Source organism: Theropithecus gelada, chromosome 13, assembly GCF_003255815.1.
Source record: "Theropithecus gelada isolate Dixy chromosome 13, Tgel_1.0, whole genome shotgun sequence".
Taxonomy (NCBI): Eukaryota; Metazoa; Chordata; class Mammalia; order Primates; family Cercopithecidae; genus Theropithecus; species Theropithecus gelada.
Genome location: NC_037681.1, coordinates 67,497,061 through 67,518,363, shown reverse-complemented (window position 1 = coordinate 67,518,363; position 21,303 = coordinate 67,497,061). Strand labels below are relative to the sequence as shown.

Genomic DNA, 21,303 nt, shown 5'->3' with positions numbered 1-21,303 from the left:
ACCGTCGGTGGCCTGCAGGCTATAGGTGAGACCCAGCGCCAGGTAGCCCTTGGGGAGGAATTCCCCGGCTTCCTCTCCGAGGCTGATCACCATCATGGCAAAGCGCTCTGCTTCCTCCAGCTGCAAAGAGGAGAAACAGAGGTCATGGGGGTGGGGTTGGAGTTTCCTCTACCGGTGAGTGGCTCCCTGGACCTGTTCCCGAAACAGAAGCTTGTGCTCAAGGTCACAGCTCGAAGAGGGGCAGTGGCTTCTCTCTCCCTGGAGGTAGGAAGTGACGTATCTCACAGGGAGAAGTTTCCCTTGCCCCAGAGATCCCAGCTCCCCAGAGCTTGTTCTGCTGAGAGCATGAACCCAAGACCAGGCCAGTCTAGGCCAGCTCCTTTCCTCCCATGGCCTCTGTAGGGGCCTGTGTCTGTGCCTGTCCTGCTCGGCAGAGAGGGAAGCCAGGGCGGGGGCAGGCAGCGGTCTGGGGCTGGGCCTCAGGAACACGTGTCTTGCTGGATGTCACCAGCCCCATGGAGCAGGCAGGCAGCCACTGTGGCCCCGTCCATGAGCTCGCTCCCTCTCTGAGACAAGGAGCTCAAACTTTCAGGGGAAAAAGGCCTGGGGCTGTTTTTGTCCTGGGAGCAGGAGGGACTGTTCCAGTTGGAAATGGACCAACCGGTATGGGTCACATGTGCACACATCATCACACATGACATGGGACACAAAGAGAGGGGCATACACAAGGCGGGCCTGGGGACACTCTGGGTCCCCACAGGAGTCAGGCCAGTTTAGGGGGTAGGGGAATGCCAGGGCCTTGGTCATGCCCACTCACGGCACACATGCCTCCAAAAAAGGCCCCCTTCCTCCCATCCAACCCAGGAAATGGCATGCCTGGTATAGTAGTGTGCCCAAGTTCATGTCACTGAAAATGCCAGTTTCCAGAGAGGGCAGGGATGCTTCCTCTGTCACTAAGACTGGTGCTGACCCACAGCAAGGGACTGAATGCCATATGCAAACCCTTCAGGGCCACCCAGACATCAAAGCCCCCAGCCATGGGCATCTCTCCTGGCCAGAGGCTCACAGAGTCATGAGACCAGGGAATGAGATTCAAACCCAAGTTGGCTCCTGGCCCCAAAGCCAGCGCTGCCCCTGCCTGGCCCCCATCCCTGCTCAGGCCCATCCCCCTAGCAGGAGATGGGCAGCTCTGGGTATCTTGGCGCCTGACCGCTGGCCACAGCTAGAAGAGGGGCAGTGGATTCTCTCTCCTTGGAGTTAGGAACTGAGATCATGAGACAGAGGCTATTAGCCAGGGTCAGCTATGTGCAAACTGGAAGAGCACAGGGGAGAAAACACCACCAAGGCACAGAGAAGCCGAGGAAGCTGCATGATGGCCTGGAGGGAGATGGTGGGAGAGGCTGTCTGCCCATCATGCCCGACTCAGCTGACCACAGCAGCCCTCCAGCCACCTCGTGGGCGAGCTCAAGCTGCCAGTCTGGGCAGTGGGCTGCTTCCAGATTGCTGGGTTGGCCACTGGAAGGATGAAGGTGTCTGGGGAGCTGGGTTTCTGCCTTTGGCACCAATAGGCCCGAGAACCCAGGGTTCATGGAAGGCCATAGTTGGAGAAACCCCACAGCTGTCTACAGCTCAGCCTCAGCCGGCCAGGTGGACCCAAGGCTATAGATGCTAAGATCTGTCTCCTGGGCCACGCAGCAGCAGGACTCAGGAGGGCTGCCGGGGCCTGAAGCCAGAGCCACATGGTGAGAAGAGCACTGGAAGACAAGCCCTAGACAGGCTCCAGTCCTGGCTCAGCACCTGACAGCTGTGGGGCTTGAAGAACACACTCAGTTTCTGTGTCTCAAGGTCCTCATCTGCAGAATGGCAGGTTGGACCCCTGCTCCTCCCTCCTCCCCAGAGCCCTCCACTGAGGCTTCTGTAGCACCAGGCCCTGTGCTAGGCCTGGTTGAGGAGCTGGCAGGACCAGGTGGCCCCTAGTTAAGGCCCCACTGTGTGGTGCTGACGTAGGGCTGTTGGAACTCCAAGAGCTTATCACATGGCTGTAGTTACCCCAGGAGGTGGCAGAGGTAGAACAGGAGGCAACAAGGGAGGGGAAAGTAAGCAAATAGCACCCTCTTTCTTTCCTAATATACCCCTGGCTGATGAGGCTCATCTCACACACTATCTCAGGCATTATGAGGCTCCATTCAAACAGAACAAGCTTTCTTATAAACACCAAGCACAAGTTATAAAAAGAATCCAGACACCTGCTGCACTCCATGAATACATATTCTTCCCATGGCCATGTCCTTCTGCTCAGCAGATGCCAGCAGCTTCAGCTCCTGCAACCCATGCAGCGAGGGTACCAGGAACACAGCTCAGCAAATACTGGCAAAGTATCTGTTCTCCAGTTCATATACATCATATTCTGGATTAAAAGCGCTCATCACCCTTTAGCTTTACAAAGTGAAGACATACATCCTTAGTGTGTCCAATTTGTGATCCACTCTGACCCCGAGATTAGTAGCATTCCTTCTCCAGTACTTGCCAGCATTGTCCACGTAGTTTAAAACTGTCTCTAAGCATGGTGTCAGCATTTGCCTCAAATCAAAATCCCAAGGCTTAATGTACCATCTCCCTATATGGCCAACATAATTTAATTTCTTTTTGTTTTTTTAAACAGAAAATGGTGTCTCACTATGTTGCCCAGGCTGGTCTTGAACTCCTGGGCTCAAGCAATCCTCCTGTCTCGGCCTCCTAAAGTGCTAGGATTACAGGTGTGACCCACCACATCTGGCCACAATTTTGATTTCTATTACCATACCACAAGGCAGGCTTTTTGCATGCAGAGTCACAGCAGTGATTAGAAAGGAAAAAAAGTATGATCAATTCCATTAAGTATGACAATATATAATACAATAGCACACAGTATTAATATACATGGGTACTGTAGCTGGCAAAAGGGAAGAATAATGTCACAAGAGTGGAAATCCAAAAGCCCTTGAGAATTTGACTCTGCCACCTCTGTTTTGAGATACTATAAGCCCACCCAACTCTGGAATCAGCCCCACATCCATGAGTAGGTGCTTCATGCAAAGAGGCAGGGCAGCCTAGCGGCTAAGAACACAAGCTCTGGGGCCAACTACCCTGGTCCAAATCCTGGCTGGTCACTTGCTAACCTTGGGCAAGTCACTTTGTTTTGTTGTGCTTGCCTCTCTCTTCTGTAAAATGGGGATAACAACAGTGTCTCTCCCTGGATGAGGTGCTGGGAGGACAGGATGAGATAAGACAGGGCAACGCTCACAGCAGTGCTTAAAAAAATATTAACTATTATTAATAGTTGTAACTCATATATCTTTATATTTACATATGTAGATATATAACTGTATATTTCATACGATATCTCTACACTTTCTTTTATATATATAAGCTTTAATATAATAATATAAGCTTTTTTTTTTGAGATGGAGTCTCACTCTGTAGCCCAAGCTGGAGTGCAGTGGTGCAACCTTGGCTCATTGCAACCTTCGCCTCTGGGGTTCAAGTGGTTCTCCTGCCTCAGCCTCCCAAGTAGCTGGAACTAGAGGCACACACCACCATACCAGTTAATTTTTTTGTATTTTTAGTAGAGACAAGGTTTCACCATGTTTCCCTGGGTGGTCTCGAACTTCTGAGCTCAGGTGATCCACCCGCATTGGTCTCCAAAAGTGCTGGGATTACAGGCATTTACAGGCATGAGTCAACGCGCCCAGCCAGCTTTTTTTTTTTTTTTTTTTGAGACAGACTCTCACTCTGTCACCCAGTAGGCTGGAGTACAGTGGTGTGATCTCAGCTCAATGCAACCTCTGCCTCCCAGGTTCAAGTGATTTTTGTGTCTCAGCTTCCTGAGTAGCTGGGATTACTGGTATGTGCCACCATGCCCACCTAATTTTTGTACTGTTTGTAGAGATTGGGTTTCGCCATGTTGGCCAGGCTGGTCTCGAACTCCTGACCTCAAGTGAGCCACCTGCCTTGGCCTCCCAAAGTGCTAGGATTACAGGAGTGAGCTACTGCACCTAACCAGGCTCATATATATATCTATATATATCTCGATATATATAGATATAGATATACATATATATGTATATCAATTACAATACTCATATATACTTATATATGTATACACACACACACATATTTTGTATATGTATTATACAATTTGTTTAATCTTCCAGGGTTTTAAATCTCAGCCTAAATCTCAGATGGCAAGTGTCATCTGAGTATAGTCCTGGTTCCTCATAGCTACATGATCTGACAAATTGGGAAGTGGCATCAAAGACCCTCTGGAAGCCAGAGAGTAGACATTACTGTCTGCCTTTTGTCTCTCAGCCAGATCCTCAGCCACCGACAAGGAGTGACTCTACATGTGGATAAGTTGGCACCTCCGCAGCCCCACACAGTCCACTATACTGAGCTGGTCGAGCTTTCCATCCCCTATCCAGGGTCCACTCACCCCACTGGGTAATACACTGGAGTATTTCCTGTCTTATTCTCTGATAATCTATAGTTTATTTCAAGGTTTTATTTTATTTTTGAGATGGGGTCTCGCTCTGTAGCCCAGGCTGGAGTGCAGTGGCATGGTCATGGCTCACTGCAGCCTTGACCTCCTGAGCTCAAGTGATCTTCCCACCTCAGCCTCCCAAGTAGCGGGGAGGCTGCACCATCACACCAGGCTGATTTTTAACTTTTTAATTTTTATTTTGTTATTTTTATTTTTTGTAGAGAGGGAGCAGGGTGGGTCTCACTATGTGGTCCAGGCTGGTCTGGAACTCCTGGGCTCAAGCGATCCTCCCTGCTTGGCCTCCCAAAATGTTGAGATGATAGGCACGAGCTACCACACCAGTCTCAAAAATTTTTTTTCTTTTCTTTTTTTTTTTGAGATAGTGTCGCTCTTGTTGCCCAGGCTGGGGAGCAGTGGCACGATCTCGGCTCACTGCATCTTCCAACTCCTGGGTTGAAGCGATTCTCCTGCCTCAGCTTTCCGAGTCACTGGGATTACAGGTGCCTGCCACCACGCCTGGCTAGTTTTTGTTATTTTTAGTAGAGATGGGGTTTTGCCATGTTAGCCAGGCTGGTCCCGAACTCCTGATCTCAGGCAATCCACCCACCTTGGCCTCCTAAAGTGCTGGGATTACAGGTGTGAACCACCTCGCCTGGCCTCAAATTCTCTTTTTTTTGTTTTAAGAGTCCTATTTCACAACCCACGAATGGGCTCCACCTGCGATCCAGAAACATTGCTCTAATCAGATGGCTGCGGAGTGGTCCAGCGCCGGCCCTTCTGCTCTACTCCAGTCGTCTTCCTCCCTGCCTAGCACCTCATGTGCCCTTTCCTGTCTCCAGACACTTCCTCCTTGTGGCCTCCAAGTTAACAGCTGGTGGCTCTGTAGTCCAGGCTGCTGCTTCTGCAGCAAGCTCAGGTTACAGCACCGGGCCCTCCTTGCTCATCAAAATACTTCTAGGGTGAGGAGTTTCCAGAGTTCTCTTCAACCTTCCTTCTCCCAATGATACACTGCTCTTGAATGACTTCTTTATCTAGGGCAGCCATGGAACCTCGCCATTAAAACCCAGGTGAAGATCTTTCCCCGCCTTCTCATCTGCAATTCTACAGTGATGAAGGCCTCCCCTGGCATTTTCACAGCACCACAGCTACCTGATGGCATCTGTGTTTCACAGCAGAAGGCGCAGAGGCAGAGGGAGCTGAGCTGAAGCGACCTACCCAAGGTCACCTGTCTAGGAAGTAGCAGAGCTGTGTTTCCAACCCCAGTCTCCCGATGCTGATTCACAGCCCTCTGTAGGTTTTCATGTTTCTCCTCTCTGACCCTCTGGAAAAAGGATGCATCGAAGGACATAATGTTTTGCTCCTTTGTTTTTGTGTTACATAAGTAAGGAAAAATTTCCTGTGACTTTACAAGTTTCTCTGTCTCTCCAGTGTCTTGAATTTGGTCCCTACACAGACTGGCCTCTTGCTCACACACTCTGCTAATTCACAGGACTGCCTTCCATTTCAAGGGTTACCTCACCTTGCAGTGAGCCAAAGAGGTTTACCCTGGAAATCTTCACCCTCGTTCCTCTCTTTCTGGGAACTAGAGAAAGTTCATTTCTGAGCCTGCAGAGTTTTTAAGAGCACCTCCAGTTTCTCCTTAGCTCCTTCCCACAGAGCCCGGAACCTGCTGTTAGCTGCTCTGGTGAAAAATCCCCTTTTTTTCTCCCTGGGAGGAGTAGGCACTCTTCCAATTTCTACAAGCTGGTGGCAGGAGGGCTGGCATTCTCTCTCCCCTGCCTCATCAACACTTAATCCATCTTCCTGGCTCTACCCACCCCTGAATTTGAAAAATGAAGTCAAAAACATAAAGGCGCATCCTTTCTGTGTGCCTGCTATTTTCAAGGGGCTACAATAGTGATAGCTACCATTCAGGTACCCGCAGCGTGCTAAGTGGGGGCACTCTTCATGTCATCTCTGATACTCACAGCTACCCTATAACAGTGGACATGATTGTTTCCAGGCTACAGATGAGGAAACTGAAGCACAGACAGGGTAAATTACTCCCTCAAAGTCACACAGTTAGTAAGTGGGAGTACATGGGTAGGCAGAGATTTGAACTCTACCATCTCTGCCTCCAAAGCCTATGCACTTTTCCACTATCCCCTGCTGCCTTCCTCAGGAAGGAGGTGAGAGATGGCATCAGAGACCCTTCCAATGATGAGCATGCCCTGTTTCCATTTTGCAACTCCTCTCCTGTCTGTGTGACACCACACATGCATAGCCTATCCTCTTTGCCTCCTGTAAAGGTTTCAACTTTTTAAGTTAAATGAATTCAGATACAAAAAAATATTTACATCTCTCTTTCCTTCTGCTGCAAATATAGGGACCCCGGCAGGAGGCTGGGCATGCCAAGGCAGGAGGCTGCCATGCAGGCCTCTCTGATTTCAGTTCTGGCATCACTGAGTCAGAGCCTGGGAAGCCCTCCCTCACCAAGGGGAGCTTCAGGCTAAGCCGCAGGGTCAATGCTCTCCCATTCCAAACTCAACCCTGTTCAGCTACTCCCACCCTGGTGTAAACCCCCGAATCAGCCAGCCAGCACGTGACCATGCACGTCTCTCTGCCTGCCACAATCTCCAAGAGACAACCTTGCTCTCAGACCCAGACCGGGTGTGGGGTATCCAACAGTGGCTCTGGGCATGAGGACAGGACGTGGGAACAGCAGGTGCTCCGCCTCTGGGCACGTGGCCACCCAGTCCAGCTTCACCCAGCACAACTCGTTTTTCAAATGTCCTAGTTTCAGCCTCCCTTCCTGCAACCCAGGCCAAATTGTCCACCCCCAGATTTCTGTCCCCTGCTCATGGGGCTTGGCGGGGCCTGCTGGGGGCTGACGTGAGCCAGAATAACTGCAAAGGCAGGAGACGAAGGGGGTGTGAGCCGCCTTTTGGGATCTGTGCCCCGTCTCATGCACAAACACCCCCTGCCTGCCAGGCAGACCCATTCTTTTCACTGTGGGCCTCGGGAACAGAGAGTACAGGGCTGACCCTGTTTGTAAAACTAGGGATGGTGAGGCAGGAATCCAGCAGAAGGATGGGGCCAGTTTCCAGTCCTCGAGAAGGGGCTCAAACACGAAATTTGTGGGGAGCTTGTTGCCTCCCTTCTCAGAACCCTTGGATACCCCACAGCCTGCTCTCTTTACAGTGCCACCTAGGGAGCAAGAATTAGCTGCAGAGTGCTGGGAGAACCCCCAAACCAAATACAGATCCCTCATCCCGTCCCTTCGTGGCCAGTTGAGGTGTGTGTCGCTTGGTCAGTTACTAGTATAGCACCTACTATATGAAGGCTTCCTGTTGGGGAGAGGGGGTCAGAGTGCAAGACATGGCAAGTGAGCAAGTTCCCCATCTAGTTGGGAAGTCATGCGCCACATACGACAGAATTCATTGCCAAGTGAATGTGTCCATCAGCAAGAAGGATCCATCCAGCGAGCACCAGGCACTGAACCCTGGGCTGGGGTTTCAAAGAAAAGACAGATAATTCCTGCACTCAAGAAACACAGATGATCACAACGTGACGTGATCTGTATCCAAGACAGGTAGGAAGTGCAGGGGGTGAAGCTTCCAGATTAGGGAAGGTTGCCAGGAGTCCACCCCCAGGCCATCCGTGGGACATCACTCTAGCCTGTGCCTGATTTAAACCCTGGCTCAAACTAGCCCCTAAACCCAAATATGCTGCCCAGCCGAAGTTAAACAGCTCACCCTTTCTTCTCCTCGATTCTGATGACAAGTCTGCATGTTTAAGTTTCCTTTTGGGCTTTTCTATTTATGTTGTCATTGATTACTTTGCTCCTAACTCATCTGATTTCAATTTGGACTGATTTGATCCTAATTTTATTACCATGTAATCTGAATGCACATAATTACTGTAATTATGCTGCTGAGGGAAACAGCTCCTGCATGGTGGGAAGACCTAAATTTAGGGCTTCCTGGCAAGGGCGGCCGTTGGCTGGGTGGACCCACAGCTACCTCAGAGCTGGCAGCCTTGAGGGGCACAGATGCCCTCCCCTGCAACACCCCCTCAGAGATGGGTATTTTGGGCTTCATCTCAGAGATGAGCTTGAGGCCCCTCTCAGAAGCCCAGGGAGCAAGCAGCGGCCTGAGTTGGGGTCGGGGAGCCCACCCGCTCTGCACACTCTGGCTCATATCTCCATCCTCTGCTGCATGTGCTCAACACCCATGGGCCGCCCGCATCTAAAGTGCTTGCTCACAAGGTCTCCCTACCTCTGGGTGCCAACTGTCTTCCCCAAAAGACCTGGGAACCAAGGGTTCCCTGATACTCCTGAGGCGGGGGAAAGCAAAGGCCTGGCTCTGACCCTCCTGTATCCTCCCTTGCCCTCTGAGTCCAGTCTGAGGCTGCCTCCTCCATGATGCCTCCCTGACCTGTCCAGCCCTCTCCCTACTTGGTCATTTATGTCCCACCTGAGGAGACTTATGACTTCCTGTTTCCATTTTACAGATGGGAAAACTGAGGCACAGTGAGGTTAGGTGCCTTACTCTAGGGTACCCAGTGGGTGGGCAGTGAAACTCTTAACTACCTCATTACACTGCTCCTTCCAAAAGCCCAGAGCCTATTACAGGATTGATCTCATGTAATTCTCCCCAACCTAAACGACAGCATAAAGAACACGAGCCAGATGCCACACTTTCCCCTCTTCCTGATCAGCCAGAGGGGATGGGGCACGGCAGACACAGAGATCTGAGAACCAGGTGGAAAAGGGGACAGGTGCTCTTTTCACCCAGCTTCTTTGTGCTTGGGAGGACTGACTCCCTGGAGCAGAGACAAGGCGAGCCCTGCTGCGATGACGAGGAGGGGACCCAGCAGAGGGATGGGGCCAGTTTCCAATCCTAGGGAAGAAAGGTTGGAACATGGAATTTGTGGAAGGCTCATTGCCTCCCTCCCCAGAATCCATGATTTGTTTGTGTACAGGAGGGAAAGTGGCAAGAAGAGTTGTAAAGGTTGCTAATTACGAAGCACCTGCTGTATGCACCCAGAGCCTGGCTCCTGCTGCCTTAGAACAAGCTGGGCACATAATGGTGAGGGGGTGGCTGAAGGTATCAGGCCAACAGGAAGACAGGGAGGCCATCTCCAGGTGAAGTGCCCGCTTTAGGAGACCCTGGGCCCAGAGAGCAGATGAAAGAACTGGGGACAATGGGGTGCAGAAGGGCCTGATATCCACCGTGTGGGAGGGAGGATGCACTTGCTCTGTGTTGCTTGAGAGGGTAGAAATAGGAGGCTGAAATCAGCAAGCTGACTGGGACTGAAGAAAGCAAAGATTGTCCAGAAGTGAGCCCCCAGTTGGAAGAGATACCTGCGCACAGGCCCCACTGCTGGGGCCCAGTGCCGTGGCCCAAGAGCCCCCATAGGCCTGGACCAGCCTCTGAGCAGACCCGGGGCAGGAGGACCACAGCAAGGCGGGGGACCTGGGCTCCTGGCCCTGTTCTCCTTCACTACTTCAAGCTGCTGATCTCATGCGGGTCTTCAGGTGCCTGCAGTAAAGGCCTCCAACTGGGGAGCGGGCATACCTGGAGCCATAGCCTCCTAACAATTCAGCTGCCTCTGTAGAGAGCAGTAAGCAAGCAGCGGAGCACAGGGCAGGGCCCTGGAGGGCTAGAGTCAAGAGGAAGGAGAGGGGCTTACAGAAAAGACCACCTTCCCATGTCGCCAAGAGCAGCTCTGCCCCAAGAATCGTGCCTTGCACCCCTTGGAGATTAGATGCTAAGATCATCTGAAGCCTCAGAAATGATGGGGCTGGTCCAGGTAACTCAAGGTCTTACCTACTACCCTGCTGCTGGACAGGTGGGGGGCACCTCTACTTCCCTATATTTCACTCTCTGGAGGCCACAGTTCAAGGCTGAACCGCAAACCAGACACCATCCTGAGTCAGCGGACCCTGCCTTGGAGATGGAGGCTGGTGGCTTCTCAGAGACTTTCTCCCTGCCCAGGCCCATCTGCGTGATAGCTCCCATCCTCTCCACCTTCCACATGCACCCTCACATACATGCCAAGACGTGCACACCCCACTCACAGTCAGCTGCTGCCACCCTCCCCACAGAAGGCCTCTGGGCCCTGCCCTCACAGCTCACTCACCCAGTGAAGGGACCCGATGCAGACCTTCGCAGCCATCAGGGGCACAGTGGGGTCCGAGGGCCTCAACTTCACACACTCCCGCAGCAGGGACACGGCGTAGGCTGACTGCAGAAAAAACAGCAGGAAACACTGTCACTCACAGCCCTGGATCTCAAGGGCCCACAGTGGGGCGAGCTCCCCAAACAACCAAGCCTTGCTCTGTATCCCTTTGCTCTCAGGAGCCAGGAAGAGGGCCAGGGCAGAGAAATCCCTCCCTGGGCCTCAGTTTCCTCATCTGAAGATTAGAAGCTGTCACCCTTGCTCCTTAGGTAACATGATGACCGCTAACATGACAACAAATGGAAGCTCTCCAAAAGGAATTCAAATTTCAAGCACAGAAATTTTAGAGGTAGAAAGGGGCTCTCTAAATGAGGGCTGGGCACAGTGGCTCACACCTGCAATCCCAGCACTTTGGGAGACTGAGGCAGGCTGATCACTTGAGCTTGGGATTTGAGACCAGCCTGGCCAACATGGTGAAACCCCATCTCTACTAAAAATACAAAAATCAGCCGGCTGTGGAGGCGTGTGTCCACACCCGGCTACTCGGGAGGCTGAGACACAAGAATCGCCTGAACCCAAGAGGTGGAAGTTGCAGGGAGCCGAGATTGTGCCACCACACTCTAGCCTGGGTGACACAGTGAGACTGTGTCTCAAAAAATAATAATAATAAAATAATAATAATAATAATCATAAATAAGGACTCCGGAGGCATGGCCAATGGCAGGGGTTGGGGGTCGTATAAAGGCTGGCGGAGAGGAAGTGGAGATATTCTAAACTGGCAGAGCCCGAGAGAACCTCCAGACAGGAATCTGAGGATCCCCCCCAGGCTTCAGGGCTCAGACTGGACGTGCTGAGGACAGCCAAGTGTGAAGGAGGGCTGAGGTGGTGGGCAGCCACGGCCAGACAGGGATGTTACCAATAACAGTAATAAGAACAGCAGCAGCAAACACTTATCCAGATCTTGGGAGATGCAGGCATTGTCCTAAGTCTGGGGTTGACAAAACACAGTTAACAGGCCAAATCTGGCACTCTATTTTTGTAAATAAAGTTTTACTGGAACACAGCCATGTGCATTCATTTACATACTGTCTATGGCTGTTTTCCTGATACGGTAGCAGAGTGGAATAGTTGCAAAAGACTGTTGGGCCTGCAGAGTCAAAACCGTCTACTATCTGACCCATTACAGAAAAGAGGCTGGAGAACCCTGTTCTAAGTGCATTTTAAATACCAAGTGATTTAATTTTTACGCAGTCTTATGATGTAGATACTCTGACTTTACTTGGTACAGGTGGGAAAACTGAAATGCAAAGTTAGGCAGCTTGTTCAAAGCCACACAGCCTATGAATGGCTGAGCTGAGGTTTGAACGTAGCCTGGCTCTAACCACTACCCTACACTGCCTCTATGATGACCACTGTGGCCAGAAAGGAGGCCTGTTTCCTGTTTCCCTGCCCACTGCCCCCCCACCCCAAACACACACACACACACTCTCTCTCTCTGGGCTGGAACCTTTTCCAGGAAACTCAGCAGTAATCCTCCCAGTGTGTACACCCCTGTACCTGTGCAACCTCCAGGTTTGCAGGTACCTGTGTGTAACTATGACAATTCCCATGTACTGGGCCCTACTGTGGGCCAAGCAATCCCCCATTAATTAGCTCTCATATCCCCCCAGCTCTGGAGGTACAGAAGGAAATGGAGGCTCTGGGAGGCTCCCCTGTCCACAGCAGGGTATGAGCAACTGGCAGGTGCACAGCTAGGATCTGAATGGTCTGTGTCCACCCTGGACACCCCGCCTCCCTCCAGCTGGCCTCCCATTTTCCCCGCCATCTAAGGAAGAGCTTTTCTCAACCCAGACGTGATAGATTTCCCTGGGCTTTGACTCAGACTTATTAGGTCAACTGCAGGTGTCTTTGCCAAGGGTATGCTCTGAACCCAGTACCGGGCTAGGGGTTGTGGGGTCACTCAGGAAAGGGGATGAGGCCATGGCTCTTTCCTCAAAGGACCCCACAGAAAGGGTGGGAGAGACAACAAAGGCCACCACCCCCATGGCTCTCTCTGGAAACAAGAGGGTAGGAGGCCAAGCACAAAAAGGTGTTAGCAGGTGACCGGCTCCTGCAGGCTGGGAGACTCCACAGTGTGCCCAGTGTGGGCGGGTGCCAGGGGGTATGAGGGGCTTGAAGGCACTGTCAGGCTATCTACCTCCTCCTGAGACCCTGCCCTGGGAACACCACTCCAAGTCCCTCCCCAGACCCTCCATCCACACCCTAGCAAGCCTCAGGCTTCTCAGCCTCCTCATGGCTGCTAAACTCTGGATCCTTGCCATACAGGGTTCTCTAACCCTGACCCTCTGCATTCCACCCCCTTCCACCCCACCCCCATGTACACCAAAAAACGCTGCTATTTAAGGAGCCATCTGAGGACTCAGCAGCCGGAGCAGCAGCTTTTTTTTTGTCATGCTGGTTACCTAGCAACACAGCCAATGCAACTGCCGCACAGAGACCAAGAGAAGGAACGACCTAAATCACGCCACGGAACTCATCCATTATTCCTGCAGGTTCAACTGCCCAGACTCACCTTCTGGAAGGCCTTTCGGGCACAATCACAGATACAGGCCCTTGATTCCACCTTACGCTTTCAGCAAAGGCAAGGTCTGGCCACTCCTGAGGGCTGCCTGGGACAATCAGGCAGACCGATTTGGTGGGCAGGGTTCCCAAGGCGGGTGGAGAACGCTCTCCAGAACAATCTCCTGCTACACCGAACGCACAGTGTCTCCAGCCCATGGAGCCTCATGCATGAGGAACTGGCCAATCTCAACTCCCTGATGCAAGCCCACTCCCGGGGCCACCTTGCTGGTCTGTGAAGGAGCCAAGTCATGAAACCAGCTCCCTAGATGCTGGGATGGTGCCAGGCTGTGTCTGGATCTCTCTGAGTCCAGCTAGTCAGAGGCAGAAGACTCCTTATCTCCCAGGCTATCACGACACCTTTGACTGACTGGAGAGCTTCTAGGAGCCTCTCTCGGATTTAAAGCTAACTTGCATGTGCAGTCAATTTTTCTGAGCAGAAGTCCTCAGCTTCTCTTACCTCCTGAAAGGGGTCCATGACCCACAGAAGGGTTCGAATCACTGCTCTGGCCCTAGGCCTCTCCCACCTGTACTCACTGTCCCAAGATTAGACGGGTTTTCTGTTTCCCAGAGGTAGGAAGAACAGGCCCATGCCACTGTGAGCTGTCTGCCCAGGCTCCATGGAAGCTCCAGCCCCACCTCCTCCCGGCCCTGTCCCTACTACCCCAGGCTGACCGCTGCCTTCAATACCTTCCTGTCCCCATCCCTACTGCCAGTTCATCTTTTCCACCCCCTCCACCATTGCCCACGTTGTCTCCTTTGCCTGCAGTTCTGCAGGAGGGTTTCTCTCACTCCCTAACCCTTGAAGGGCCAGGGCCTTGCCCTGTGTTCTGAATTCTCCCCGAGCCTCAACAAGACCCTGTTAAGCACAAAGCCAAGGAGATCATGCTGTGATTTCAAGATGTTCTGCGAGGTGTCCGATGTGATGGGGGAGAGTACAGAGGTTTGGGAAGACACATGCCCAGCAGATGGGGACAGGGAAGGCTCCCCAAAAAGCCTCTCCCCACAGTCAGGCTGCAGCACCTGCTCCTCTTCCCCCTCCCTGCCAGGACCTGGCCTGCCTCGGCTGCTGAGGCCCCGAGCTGGCTGGCACACCCTTCGTGCGTGGAGGAGGCACTGGCAAGCTGGGAGGGCCCTCCTGAGAGACGGCTGCGGGGCCAGAAATGGAACGTGGCACAGATGGGCCAGGGGGGGCGAGGAATTCCCTCAGCCCCATGAAAGGGCTTTGGATATTTACAGCTCCTGGAACAATCTGCAAGCTCATGCCACCTTATTTCCTGCATTCATAGCATCCTCAGCCCCAACACCCTCAGAACTCAGCTCCAGAAAGGTTTTCCTTTCATGTCACTGCTTAAAATAGAGGCTTATGTAAGTATAATTCTGATCGGAGCAGAAAGCAGGGGTGACGGCACCGGAGCTGGGTGGATAGAGAGCGAACTCATGCCCGGTGCTCCTTGCTCTGGGCAGCATCCCGCCGGGCCCTGTCCCCATCCAGGTGCTCCTGGCCCCATGCATCATGCAGTACTCCCTACAAACTCCCTTGTGGGTGCTGCTGCTCTGCTCCACCCTTTAAGCTTCCCTCTGAGGCAAGTCTCCAGTCCACAAGCAGGCCATTTCCTGATGCCATGCTCAGTGGACAGGATGAGAGCTATAGCCCACATGGAACAACGTTCCCTCCCCTCGATACACCTCATGTCTGCCACATGCCGTCACATTATTAGCTCTTCAGCACAGAGGTTACAGTGCTCCCGTGCATGTACGCACGCGCAGAGAAAAGCATCCAGAGACTCACACCTGCACACCGGCACACTCATAGCTCACATGTGGACAGGAATTCACACAAGGTGTCTGTGTAGCCCACCCCACGCCCCTCACTCTCCTGGAGGTTCAAACCAGCTGCAGGATAGTCCCCACCCTCTCCCCTGGCCAGAAAACCCCTCCATCCACCTCAGCAGAGCCCCCTGAGGGTGAGTGTACAACCCCTAGCACCCCCTGGACCTTACCTTCCCACAAGCCACCATGGAGAGGGCCACCTGGTACCAAAGGTGAAATTCTCCAAACGCAAACTTCATGGCTCGCTCCAGGCACTGGGGAGGGGAGATAGTCAGCACTTACTCACCAGGGGTCCTCACACCCCAGCCACCCACACCCTTCCAGGGTAGTCACTGCCCAAGTCACTGCCTTTGGGAGGCTGCAGGAGGCCCGCACTTGGCTCCTGGGAGACAACCTGCAGAAACCCAGTTCCTGCCTCTGGCATGCTGTGTGACCCTGCTCAAGTCTCCCACCCTCTCAGTTCACCTCCTTAACATGTGAATGATCTCACAGGGTGATACCAAAGAGCAAATGGAGTAAGATTTGTGAAAGTGCTTTCAAAACATAGACATGCAATAAAAATAGCAGGGAACATTTATTATTACTGTACATGGCGCTGTTCTCAGCCTTTCACATGCACTCTCCCCAACAACCTTGTGAGGTGGGTTCTCTAACTGCCCATATTTCACCAGTGAGGAAGCTGAGACTTGTACAACTTGCCAAGGTCAAAGCGGCAGAGCAGCCTGGCAGGGGAGGGACAGGTGAAGGGACAAATGGCTCCATCTGATTTCCTTTACAGACTGCCTGACTCTGGGGAGTGGGATGGGCTGCATGGCCGGCCATACCTCAGAGAGCATGACATACTGTCCCCTTCTGCCCAACGTGATGCTCAGGAGGTCATAGATGGCTGCAGCATTCTGCAAGCTCACTGCCCGGTCCTCCTCCTGCTCTGGCACCCGGCTCAGCACCACGTCTCGAGTGGCCTGTGGGTGGGACATTGTTTGGGTAAGAGTGAGGACAGCAGATAAGTAGGTGTTCGTCTTCGAGGGGCCCCCACCTTGCTGGCCCAGACACTATCACCTTTTTGCCACTGACCCAGACCAGAAAGACGGCCACGCTCTCAGAAACGGCCTTTTCTCATCTCCACAAAGGCTCTCTCCAAGAGAGAAAATCTTCCACCTTTAGCCCAGGTTGGGTGAGGGAGCAGTTCTGAGGGGTCAAGCTTCTGGTATTAAATTTGTTATTCTACAAAATTTCAAGCCTACAGAAAAGTTGCAAGAATAGTCTCATAACCGAAAACCCTTCCTCAATGTTCCTCTCTCTATAGAATTATTATTGCCCTTTATAGTCAGTTACTTTTTCTCATTCCAGGATCCAGTCCAGGATCATACCTTGTATTTGGGTGCCATGTCTCTTTAATCTCCTTGCATCTGGAAGAGGCCCTCCACCTTTCTCTCATGACACTGGCATTTTTGAGGAGCACAGGCCAGTCATTTTATGGAACAGTCCCTGGTGTGTTTGCAATTCTCACAATTACAGCAAGAGTTTCGGCTAAGATGTGAAAGTGCCTGGATCGGGCAGGTGGCTCTGCTGCTTGACGCTTGGTGGGGAGGTTGGGCTGTGGCCCCCAGTGCCCTCTTCTCTTCCTCTTCAGTCTTTCAAGTAGCTTTGACAAGGACATTCCCAGAGCCCCGCTTCCCTTCCCCTCTGTGTCCAGCCTGGACCCTCTCCAGGCTCCTTCCAACCATGGAAACTCTCCTCCGTCCCTCCCCAGGGAGAGCTTCCCCACACTCAAGAACTCCGCTCTTGGCATCCAGCGCCGAGGATTTCAGTAGCTCACAGAGTTGCCAGATGGCTGCTGGGGGTGGGGGTAGGAGAGGGAAATGTGCTGTATGAGTGGGAAATTCTGCCTAATTCCAAGAGGGGAGCTCCTCATCACCAAGCCAGAAGCCCCCCATCAAGGATGTGGGACTCTTTTGTTCTTTGGTCTGTGCAGGTGGTCCCACCCCTCTACCCACCTCTATACCCTGGGGACAACACGCAGGCTGGGGGCAAAAGAGACAGGGTGGAAGGGGAGAGGCTCCCCCACTGCAGGGGTCATGGGCGCCTCCGAGCAGCCACAGGGCAGGGATTTAGGCAGAGGACGCTCTGGGGCCAGAAACAGTCACATCCCCATCCCCACTCCAAGGGCTGAGCGGGAGCTGGGCAGAGCTGCGCTCTGGGCAGATGCTGCTGCTGGCTGCCCCCAGCATTCTCCCTTCTCCTGCCCATTCCCCTCTGCCAAATGGGGCTCTCTCCTGCATCTCCCTCCCTCTGAGTCTCCTTCTGTGCAATGGGACTTGCTCTCCTCTGCTTCCATACACAGGACCTCAAGACCAAGAACTCAGCCTTCCTAACAGAATAAAAAGGAGCTGCCAGCCCTAAAAACCCAGATCTCCCTCATCAGAGCCACCCCATCCCTCCTGTGCAGCAAGTGGGCCTCATAGCTTCCCTTGAGCAGGACTGCTCTCCCCTCCTCCAGGTGAGGGGCTGGAGGCAGAAGCCCAAGCCCCTGAGGCCTCCAGACCACAGGCTCTGGGTGTGTCCCGCAGTGCAGGGCTGGAGTGTGTCCTCCTAGAGGCCTCCGGAAGCCAAAACACCTCCAAGACCCAAGGAGGTGACTCACTCTGGGGGACAGCTTGGTCACTGAGAGACTGATGGTCAGGGGTTCTGATGGCTGCCCCGTTGCCACAGTTGGTGAGTGCTGCCCATGCCCTCACGGACTCAGATGGCCCAGGAGAGGGTGCCGGGATGCCCGGAAATCCCGGCAAGGCTGAGTTCTGGAGTCAGCCTGCGGAACAGGAGCCACTCAGGAGCTCCAAAGGGTTGAAGGAGAGGAGTGGAGAAAGAAGGTGCCAAGAAATCCCCCTCCTTCCCAGTGAAGTCCACCCACACAGCCACCAACAGGAAGAGAGAAGAAATTCTAGGGAGAGGGTTGGCAGGAGCTAGTCCCCTGAGCCAACTAGGAATACAGCCCTTGTTCTATCCCTGGCAATGTACCGCCCCACTTTGCCACCTCCAGTAGCTCCCCAGCTCTGGCCATCCCGGGTGGGGACCCACAGGGGCGGCCTCCACCAGGCAGGAGTGGCTCGGGAGTGAGAGGATGGGGCACAGAGGCTCTGTCTGTGGGGAGAACAGGAAGGAGCAGCAGTACAGAATGCACATCCCCGAGTGGAAGCTGACCTGGAATTCTGGTGGGAGTGAGAGGTTCTGATGGGAGGGAGTGGGGACAGGTAGTCTGCAGGGGTGGGAAGCAGCTTGGCTGGACACATCCAGGGTCTGGGGACCCGCCTGCCTGCCCGTGCAGACCCGTCTTGTTCAGGGGATAGTGGGCCGCGAGCCATCACTATGGCCATCGGGATAAAGTCTAAACTCCTTTCTGGGGCTGCCTAACCGGCCAGCTTCTCTCCAGTGACATGGAACCCCTTGCTGGTCCCTATAGTCACCATGGCCCATCTTCGGTCATGCTGCAGTTCCCTCTGTCAACCTGGACACCTTCTAGCTCCTCAAAACTCCATTCAGGACCACCTTCTTACAGCACCATCCCTGACTCATCTCACCAGGAGAGGTCAGGCCTCTCCTGTCCTCCCCCCACCCAGCCCATACCTCAGCCCATACGCCCCCATCTGGTTCACCAGTTCTTGCTCACGGCTAGACTCCTGGCCCCAGGCACAGCCGCACACACAGAACTTGACTCAACCTGCCTTCGCAGGGTGTGACACTCAGGAGAGAAAGATTCTGGGCCTGGAGTGGAAACCTCCCCCTGTCCACTCTAGACCTTGACCTTTAAGACAACAGTGTCTGAATTTGTGTCTGGCAGAGGGAGGGGTGAATTTTCAGAACTGGGCGTTAATTAGGTCAGAAGAATAGGAACAGAAGAGAGGATCAGTCTAGCAGTAGCGGCAGCAGCAGCAGCACAAATCCTCAGGCTGGTGATAGGCCCTCAGTAGGCAGACAGCCAGGAAGGCTCCTTGGGGGTCCTAGGGACTTGTGCGAACTGGGGCCTGTGCAAGAGAGGGCTGTGATTCCCCAGCCAGAAGTGGAAGTGGGCTGAGTGGTTACTATGGCTTTGGGGCAGGGCCAAAGTGAAATAGTCCTGGTGGTTGCTGGGCAGTGCCTGTGTGTGTAACCATGGCAACAGGGCGGGGGAGGGGGAAATGGGACAGAGAAAAGGCAGGCGTGGGGGCTGGTGGGTAAGCCACAGTAGAATAAAATTCATGTGCAGCTCAGGGGCCAGGGCCTCAGACACTATGGGAGCATCAGTGCCCTCCCAGCACCCCCAGCTGTCCTGCTCCCTCCTCCCTGGCTCACTGCCCTGAGGCCACATGGTGTACCGCCATGCTCTGGCAGTAGCTCTGACCTAGTCCCAGCTACATTCTTTCCCTTCCACCATTGAGGTGGCCTCAGACCTGCTTTCATTAGAATATCCTCTAGATCAAATGCAGTAACAGATGTGAATGCACTTGTGACCTTTAAAGTAATACATGAACACTAAATCTTCTCACCGTCTCTTTCTCACTGTTCTTAGAATATGGCAGAATATTCTCCTCTGGTTTCTCCCTGCCTAGTGTGCACTGCCATAATCCCCACACCCACCCCAAGGCTGCCCGGTGCTGGGGATGCACTGCTCTGTTTAATCCATGTATTTAATCCCAGGATTTAAATCTAGCGCTTGTCTAGTTGTCCTGCTCCTGGCCTTTGTCCTTCTGGCTGTTCTCCTAGGGTAGCCCCTCCTAGACTAAAGAACATTCACTGCAAGCCCTCTGGCAGGTCAGAAGAGGAGAAGCCAAAGAAACCATGCTAGTCCCCATACACCCATCACCCAACAGCTCAGCACTGCGAGCATAACACATTTCTGGTCTTCAACCAAGTATCCATGAAGCAAATACGGGACCTTAGGGAAAGGCCTCAGGCAGGCTGGCCCATGAGAAACCTAAGGCAGGGACTACTCTTGGTCAAATAGCCAGCCCTATGTGTGTGACACGCATTACCTTTTTTTTTTTTTTTTTTTTTTTTGACAGTTTCCCTTTTTTTTCCCCGGGTGGGGTGCTGTGGCTCGGTCTCGGCTCACTGCAACCTCCGCCTCCCGGGTTCAAGCGATTTTCCTGCCTCAGCCTCCCGAGTAGTTGGGATTACAGGCACCCGCCACCATGCCCGGCTAATTTTTTTCTATTTCTAGTAGAGACAGGGCTTCACTATGTTGGCCAGGTTGGTCTTGAACTCCTGACCTCAAGTGATCCACCCACCTCGGCCTCCCAAAGTGCTGGGATTACAGGCTTGAGCCACCGCTCCTGGCCCACATTACTCTTTTAGAAGCTGAATTGTCACGTCCACCATCTCATCTGGCCTCACAGTAACCCCATGGTGGGGCAGGGATGAAATCACTGACTGCCCTCCACCCTCTGCAGATAAGGACACTGAGCCCCAGAAGGTGAACTACCTTGCGCAAGGTCCCAGGGAGCTGAGGCTGAACCACCCCCCGTTCCCTCAGTCGGCCAGTTTGGGACCGCTGTGGCTTGCCTGAGCTCTAGACGCCTGGGGCTCCTCTGCCAGCTTTTTCCAACCTGGTAAGATACAAGACCAGTCCTGATCCTTTGGTGGCTGTAGGGCCAGAGGCAGCACTAACCTCTCCTTCTGCCCAGCCCTGTTTCTCCTCTCTAACCCTGGTCATAAACAGGGCTCCAGTCTAAGAGAAGGAAAGGGAACTACCATGTGGAGCACGCTCTGTACCTCTGTACGGCATCTCAAAACGCTCACAACAATCTTCTGTACTCTCAGCCTATTCTACAGGTGGGAAGACTTTACAGATGGGAGGCCAGGTAAGCTTTCCAATGCACACGAGACGGGGTTGGGACCTAAATTACAGCCTAGACATTCTGACTTCACTTCTGGCTCCTTCCCTGCCTCCAGGTACCTCCGAGGAAGTGTCCAATAGCCTCATCCATGCCGTGAGAGACCCTGGGCTGGCTCTGCTTATAAAAGAACTGAAGCAAAACACAAGGTCAGGCTTCCCCCATCAGGCCCTGGGTGCTGCTTCTCTGCAAAGAACATGCTCCTTGGGCAGCAAGTCCAAGCAAGGCCCTGATCAACCCCATTCTCAAAAACAGGCTCTCCATTGGCCAAGGAACAAGGCTCAGGGCCTGCTGCTGCCA

General features: G+C 53.2%; 1 protein-coding gene across 4 annotated transcripts in view; it reads right to left on the bottom strand.

Moving 5' to 3' along the window:
- The window catches only part of TTC7A (tetratricopeptide repeat domain 7A), a 159,331-nt gene that overhangs the window by 54,122 nt on the left and 83,906 nt on the right, over positions 1-21,303 (bottom strand). For all 4 annotated transcript variants that reach the window (XM_025405656.1, XM_025405658.1, XM_025405655.1 and 1 more), the window contains 4 exons: positions 15,958-16,095; positions 15,304-15,387; positions 10,643-10,747; positions 3-120 (listed from right to left, as the gene is read on the bottom strand). In XM_025405656.1, coding sequence (XP_025261441.1) covers positions 3-120; positions 10,643-10,747; positions 15,304-15,387; positions 15,958-16,095 — 445 coding nt within the window. The remainder of the gene's footprint in view (positions 1-2; positions 121-10,642; positions 10,748-15,303; positions 15,388-15,957; positions 16,096-21,303) is intronic.